General features: G+C 46.6%; 2 protein-coding genes across 2 annotated transcripts in view; both read right to left on the bottom strand.

The window, feature by feature from the left end:
- Positions 1 to 434: 434 nt before the first annotated feature.
- On the bottom strand, positions 435 to 3,017 carry ppp1r27b (protein phosphatase 1, regulatory subunit 27b). Its single transcript, XM_037690099.1, has 3 exons — positions 2,702 to 3,017; positions 2,469 to 2,619; positions 435 to 619 (listed from the first exon to the last, which is right to left on the bottom strand). The coding sequence occupies exons 1-3, from the start codon at positions 2,928 to 2,930 to the stop codon at positions 496 to 498; spliced, it is 504 nt and encodes a 167-aa protein (XP_037546027.1). The 5' UTR covers positions 2,931 to 3,017; the 3' UTR covers positions 435 to 495.
- A 2,337-nt stretch (positions 3,018 to 5,354) lies between these two features.
- p4hb (prolyl 4-hydroxylase, beta polypeptide) overlaps positions 5,355 to 7,352 on the bottom strand; it is an 11,973-nt gene continuing 9,975 nt past the window's right edge. The window contains exon 11 of the mRNA XM_037689606.1: positions 5,355 to 6,612. Within this exon, the coding sequence (XP_037545534.1) occupies positions 6,544 to 6,612 (69 nt within the window). The 3' untranslated portion in view covers positions 5,355 to 6,543. The remainder of the gene's footprint in view (positions 6,613 to 7,352) is intronic.

Below are 7,352 nucleotides of genomic sequence, written 5' to 3'. Positions count from 1 at the left end.
AAAATGGCCCAATGCTTGCTCACAGTAACAAAACACTCAAAATGTAATGAAATGCTTAAAAAGCAGAATGTTAGCTAAAGGCTAGTAGGAAAACAATAGCTAAAAATGACAAAAGGCTACATACATTTTATCTGTTAGTTTTTAGCTAAAGTTACTTGGAAGTCACTAAAAAGACAAAACCCTGATTCTGCATCAGCAACAAATCAGGCTCAACAGCTTCGTGTCTCATTCAGAGCCTCAGCTAAATGAAATCAAACGTTCCGACAGGATCCAGCAGATTGTTGCTGCTGGAGAATCCAGAGGCACTGCTCTCCCATCAGGGGGCTCGGGCACCCCCATTCCACCAAATGCCCCCACCCCCCAGTGTGTCCCCTCCGGAGCTCAGCCAGCTCCTAAATCCAGGATCCCAGACTGATGTGGCCTTCTTCTCCCTGCTGTGGGTTCGGCTGCAGCAGCTCTCAGACGAGTGTCCCGCTCCAGAGACCCCCCCCGGGCTCAGTCGTTGGCCCCCAGCCCGAACAGCTCCAGCAGCTCCTTGTTGTCCGGCTCGATGAGGTCAGCTGGCTTCTCGCCGCAGTCGTTCTCCAGCTCGGGGTCGGCACCGAGCGACAGGAGGTAGCTGAAACAGAAGAGAGTAGTTTTAGTCATCTTGGTCTAGATTTAATCATGGTGGTCTTAATAAATCTGAAAACGTTCGGAAGAGTCCACGTCAGCTGACGCGCCGACGTCCAACTGCACTTTATAAAAAATGTAAGCTAAAATAAAACTGATTATATCTGCAGAGATGTAAGGAGGATCTATATTAAAAGAAACGTTAAAGCTGCTGCCTGTGGAGCGTTACGGTCACCGTGGTGACCACACACCTGCATCTGCCACTGCTGTTAATGAGAGGCAGACAAGAATGCAAACTGAAAACTAAGCCTCAAACAAAGAGTCTGTGCGTGAAAGTTAAAAGTCCGATCTTAAAAATTCTTGAGCCATACGGGACTGAAGACTTTCTTGGTGAAATGTTAGATGGATATTTAAGTCAGGAGTGTTTTCTATAGGAGATGCAACAAGTTAAGAGCTTTTAGATCCAGTTTGAAGAGAAAGTTTTATAATGTAACAAAATCTGCACTTTTAGGTTCGCCCTCTGGACGCTGAGGGGATTTGAGAGAAAACCATAAATCCTGCAGCAGCGAGAGACGCACGGAGTGGAAGAAGACAGAAATATCTTCGTTTTTGATGTGTAATCTGTAGGGATGCACAATATTGGGTTTTTGTCCGATACCAATACTGATATTTTCCCCCCTAGACCTACTTACAGAGACGACACAGCTTTTTCTCTGCTGGGGAATTAAAGTACATTATTCTGCATAGTCTGTCAGTTAACTGCTACCAAATGCAGATGCCAAAAAGGGGTCTGAAAATGATGCAATACTTAAACTTGGATTATGTTTAATGTCAAATTTATTCATGATATTTACTCTCTAACACTATAACACTCGTGCAAATTTGTAAATTTTCACACATCTAAATTCAACGGCACGCGTGACGTCATAACGTGCTGGTGCTGCAGGCATCCTTCACACTGGGTTGTCATACAAAAACTGCCATATATATATACACACCTGGTGTGTGTATATATATATATAATAGGTGTAAACAGCATCTTTTATATCGGTGAGTTATTTTGATGGAATGGCCGATATTTAACTTTATCGTTAATATCACCCGATACGGATACCATGCCGATAATATCGTGCATCCCTAATAATGTGTATAAGACAGAAAAGGAATTGTAAGAGTAAAAAGTTTAGACCGCTCAAATTGGTCTAACTGGTTCATTCTGTGGAAGAAACCCCCCCAGCTAAAATAAAACTTAAACCGTGATCGTGTGAAAATAGTTGCAGATCTCAAAACGTCAGCTCAGAAATGTAAAGTCCATTTCTCGGTGGCTCGTTTAAACTTTGATGTTTTTACTGTGATGTCAGAGCTGCTGAGCTCCAAAAGAGGATTTTCTCATGTTTTCCCCAAATCCCATTGATTTTCATTATTCTGTTTCTCAATGCTTTATAAGTTTTTTTAAATAATTTTGTCTGCGTTGTGCAACGCATCAACACCCTGAGCTGCACATGTTGCTGCAAAATCCACATTTAATTTCAAAGCTGCACGATGAGAGGAAAATATTTAAACTAAAAATTTCAAAGACCTGAAACATTATATTTTTAAAGAGTCAACATTTAGGCTTTTACCAGCCATGTTTATAATCTTAGACCAGACTGATGTTGCGTCTGTTCAGGATTGTCTAGCGATTGATTAGTTGTTGCGTTGTGGGTCATATCGTGATCCCCCCCCCCTCTCAGTCTTTGACATGGCGGGTCCGTAAAGACTGCAGCAGATCATGGAGATCGTGTCAGCAGCTGCTCAAAGCTGGTTCTAGTTTAACTCGAGTTCAACCTGGAGTTTTCAGTTGGGACTGCCGGTACCGTGCAATGTGTGGGAACCCGTCGCTGCAGGCCATGTGGAGCGGGGTCCACCCCTCCTCGTCTCTCTGGTGGACGTCTGCTCCGTAGCGAATCAGCAGCTTCACGCACTCCAGGTTCCCAGACAGGACGGCCTCGTGGATGGCTGCCATGCCTGGAGTAAACAGACGTTTCATCGTTCAGTAATTTTAGACGAACCGCACGGTGGAGGCCCTGCGGACGCTCCTGCTTCTTACCGGAGGTGTAAATGGTGTCCAGTTCGACTCTCCTGGCCCGGATGAAACGTCCAATCCTCTCCAGCTCACCGTGTTTCACGTAGTCCTGGAAAACGATGTCATTGGGGAAGTGGACGCTCCGAACTGGCTTCAGAGGGGCTGCAGTCCTGCAGGCAACTTGAACACCACAGCTCTGGGCATAAGTCTTGATACCCATAGACTGAGTCGTGGGGGACTCGTAGAACTTCATCCTAAGATCTGGTTGTAGAAGCTCCCTCACAGAAACGTATAAAAAAAAAAGATGGTTGGTTCTTCTCAGTGTGGCTCTTTTGCTCGTTTCAGCTGCTCCCTTTGAATCTCTGACGTTCACCGAGGGTCTTTTATACTCGGCTGTCCTATTTTAGGACTCCACAGGTCCAATGACAAGTCTCAGAAGATGAGAAGGCACTCAGTAGGCCAGAGTCCACCCACTCATGGCTCACGAGCCGTGAGGCGGTAAAGCAGCTCACCTTTCCAAACACGACGTCCACTGACCTCCGGTCTCTGTGTCAACAGCTCGTGTTGAGATGTTGTCCACTTGTTGGTGACATCCCTACAGCTGGGAGGAGGCTGGAGGCTTCTGGTAAACACCACACTGGATGAGTGTGGTTTACTTGGGGGGGGGGGGGGGGGGGGTACCATGACTTAACTGATAAACATGGAACAGTCATGTGAAGAGCGGAGGCTGGTGACGGTGAAGTTACTCAGATTTGCATCACCCCACCTAATCAAAGTTTAACCATAATTTATAATTGGACTATTTTTTTGCTATAAAATGTATTTTGTGATCCAGAGTTTCATTCAGTATTCGAGCAAAAATTGTTTATACGAAACATTTTACTCGTCTAGAGCCATGGTTCTCCAAATGTGGCACAAATACCACTGGTGGTACAATAAAAACTCCACGGGTCCTCCATCCATCACCCGCCTCTTGTTCTGGTCTCCAGACATCTCTTCACAGCCAGCTCTTCTGGGAGGACTCCCAGGGTGTCCCCAGACCAGCTGAGAGACAAACAGTTTAGGGTCTTGGAACACCTCCCTGTAGAAGCGTCCACAGGGCATCCTTGAGCTTGGAGTTTCTTGCAGAGGAGCTCAGCTACCGGTACAACGAAGGATGGTCGTCCTGCCGCTGCCAAAGAGCGCAGAGCTTCGTGGGGGACACATTGAGGAGGAAGGGGACACCCGCCTAGCCAGCCAGATCATCCGAATCAACCCTCAATAGGGGAGATGGATGTTGCAGTCAGCTCACCCTCACATCCCCACAGGGAATCGTTATCAGATGCTTGAACCTCCTCAACTGGCTCCTCTGGATGTGGAGCAGCAACTCGCCTGATCAGAGTCCAACTACCCTGCAGAGAAAACTCATTAGACCGCTTGTATCCACGTCACTACCCAGACGTTCACGACCAGACGTGATGGTAGTCATGTAGACAGGTAAGCTGAGAGCTTCTTGCAGCTCAGCTCTCTTCACCACAGACCAGCAGAGGCAAAGGATTTTGAAGTCCCTCGCAGCCATGGCTTACCAGGACCCCAGACCTGCGTGAGGGGCTCCCTGGCGAGCGCCTGGTGACCGGGCCTCTCCCGTTAGGGCTCGGTCAGGCTCAGTCCTGATGAGTTGAACGGGTTCAACGGCCCACCGCCTGCAAGTAGAGACGTCTGGGTACACGGTGCCGTGGGCGGCAGCCTGGTTTACTGAAGGCGGCTTCCTCCGTAGAACCAAAAGGTGCCAACATGAAGAAATTTGATTCAAGTCACCGACGGTGTCGACGCACGAACACTGAAGCACATTCAGTACTCCCATTTCCACAACTTTATTTATCAGGTCTCTCTTGTAAATGAGTCCTCGAGGCTCAATGGGATTTACCCGTCTAAATAAAAGGTAGGTTGATTGATTATTCTGCAAATCTGGTGTTCAAACGGCACCACGACTTTTTGTAGTGCAGAGCTGTACAAGAGGGACAAAGACGCCCATTGGGTTTTACTGAAACGAAGAAACCTGGCCCCCCTTCGCAGCGCTACAGCTCAGACTTCACTGCAGAAGTTTCAGAGATTTTTCCACCAACTTAAGAGTTGATGTCAAACGTTTGAGCCGTCTTAAATCGTCATTTATAGAACTTTTCTAAACGCAGATCAAACATTAAAAAGATTAAAACTGAAATTTCACTTTCACCTGGAAACTAGTTTTGGTTACAAGCTCGCCGGTTAGAAAACCCAATTTTTAAGTTCGACTGGAGGGACATCAAGCTTCATTTATTTAAGGGGGGGGGGGGGGGCATCAAAACTTAGCAAAGGGATTTCCTGGTACTACACACTGGTAATCCAAAAAAGGATAATTTCTGAAAACACCCTTTAGAAAAAAAATTAATGAGAATAAGAGAAATGCCATTTGTTATTGGGATCATTAAATAGAATCTATAGGTAAATTATTGTTTTTACTTCATTGCAGTCTGCATGGACTCTTGGTGACCCGGATCACCAACGCCTGAACTGAGCAGAACAACAGTGGAAGTGTAATTATAAAGTCATTAGATTTAAAAGTTAAGAGTTTGTTAAATTCAAACATCAAGTTTTTTTTTTTTTTTTTTTTTAACTTAAGTGTCCTCCAGGATTCAACAAAAGAAACTGAACAAAAAAATGATTTTTCTTTTTTTATTGGCCACCATTTTACATTTTCCACATTAATTTGAACAATGATGGAATGTTTTGTTAGTTCCCCCCCCACCACTGATGGACCGACACCTTGCTCTAATCACAGCCCCCCTTTTTTGCCAGCACAACACTCTTGCGAGTCAAACACACACACGCACACACACACACAAAAAGTGGCAACTAAGGGTGCTGGGAAGAGCCAAAAGGGACGGGTGAGGGGTGGGGCTGTGCAACCGTTCCCTCCCCGCTTCTCCCCAACCGAATCCGTCTTTACTAAACCACAGTGAATCTCTGATCAGGCATGAACGCAGTGCGACCCGTCAGAACCGGCTCCAGACACCACCCAGGTCCGAGTGCGCGTCTCCAACTCTGCCCCGACAGCTGGGCACGACGGTACAATAAAAAAAAACAAAAAGGCAAATCTGACGACGACCGACGTGACATTAAATAAAAACACGATTTTACTCGAAGGTTTCAGAAAAACGAGTCAGTAGCTGAAGTGAGAACAGAATCGTTTGGGAACGGAAATAAAAATGGAGTAAATGGACCCCCCCCCCCCCCCGTTGATAAAAATAAAGATAACTGGTCTTGCCAAAAGATAAATGTGGGGAGTGGGGCTCTGTGCCACGATGAATAAACTGGGGGGGGTTATTTTAATGAAGACGACATTGAAATAAAATTACAGAACGGCCCCTTGTCCCCTGAGATCGGTCCTTAAACATCATCATCACTGGTCCGTTTTATTTTCTCCCCCACCTTTAAGGAGGGAGAAGAACACTGGCAGACACCCCCCCCCCCCCATCTGCAGGTTAGAAGGAGAGCAAATGTGGAAATTAAACATTTCAAAACAAGAAATAAACGTTTGGTCTGAAGTGGAAGGCAAACAGCTGATATGGAGCCTTGCTGGTGTCCAACAGAGGTGGTGCGCTGTTCCAAATACTCCCCTCCCCCTCCCAGGAGGGACAAGACCAGTCTGACCAGAAACTGAGGATGAAGATGCAGCTGGTGGAGAAACGGCTCAACCAGCCACCAATGGACCGACCGGCTGGTTTAAAGGCCAGTTTGTGACTGAGAGGCAGTTCAGAGGTTAATGTTCACAGGGCGGGGGTGAGGGTGGTGATGGGGACTGAAAGGTTGGGGTGGGGTGGGGTGGGGGTCCTCTTTCGTTCTGCTTTCTACAACTCGTCGTGCCCGTCATCGTCGTCGTGTCCGTCCTCCATGTCAGAGTCCACATCTTCCAAATCCTGAAACAGAGAAAACGCGACGTCAAAGTCAACCTGAAGGTCGCACGAGACGTTTGTGGGCCCAACGTTCAACAGAGTCACGTTTACACCGAGACCACAAACAAACGGATAAAATCTGAAGAGTAAAAAGCGGCATCGTTGAGCCGCGACGAGCTGAAGAGTAAAAGTTGAAGAAATATTTTCACGACGACTCGATTTGAGCGTTTACGACGAGCAAGCCGTGTAACCACGTCCTGCAGATCTCGTCTAGGTATGGACGTGCAGTTTAAGAATACAACTTTGAGGTTGTCCTGTATTTTGATTTGTATTCAAATATTCAACCCCCACCTACAAATCACTTGACAGATGTTTTACTCAAGGTCTGACCCACTCCTGTGGTCATTAACGGTGAGGCTGTCGAGGCGGAGCAACAGCACAGATATCTGGGAACTGTTCTCGATGACAAACTGAACTTTGACCCCCCCCATGTGAACTCACTTCGTAAGGAGGCCCACCAGAGAATGTATTTTTATCAGAAGCTCTGGTTTTAACGTAGATTCTACTTTGAGAATATTTTATCGAGTTTCTTCACCTTCATCTGTTGCAAAAACAGGAACAGACTCGGGGATTGTCAGGATGTGCAGCAAAACTGCTGGCATAGCCCTCCACAACCTCACCGACCTCCACAACCTCACAGACCTCCACAACCTCACAGACCTCCACAACCTCACCGACCTCCACAACCTCACCGACCTCCACAA

Source organism: Nematolebias whitei, chromosome 16 (genome assembly GCF_014905685.2).
Source record: "Nematolebias whitei isolate Nwh7 chromosome 16, NemWhi1, whole genome shotgun sequence".
NCBI lineage: Eukaryota > Metazoa > Chordata > Actinopteri > Cyprinodontiformes > Rivulidae > Nematolebias > Nematolebias whitei.
The sequence above is the reverse complement of the archived record's forward strand: the minus strand, read 5'-3'. Positions and strand labels throughout refer to the sequence as shown.

Excerpts from the sequence above, each read along its gene's own strand:
- ppp1r27b (XM_037690099.1), bottom strand. The coding sequence starts at position 2,930 with ATGAAGTTCTACGAGTCCCCCACGACTCAGTCTATGGGTATCAAGACT. Across the intron at positions 2,620-2,701 it reads GGACACCATTTACACCTCCG|GCATGGCAGCCATCCACGAG; the intron begins GTAAGAAGCAGG and ends TGTTTACTCCAG. Across the intron at positions 620-2,468 it reads GGGTTCCCACACATTGCACG|CTACCTCCTGTCGCTCGGTG; the intron begins GTACCGGCAGTC and ends CTTCTGTTTCAG.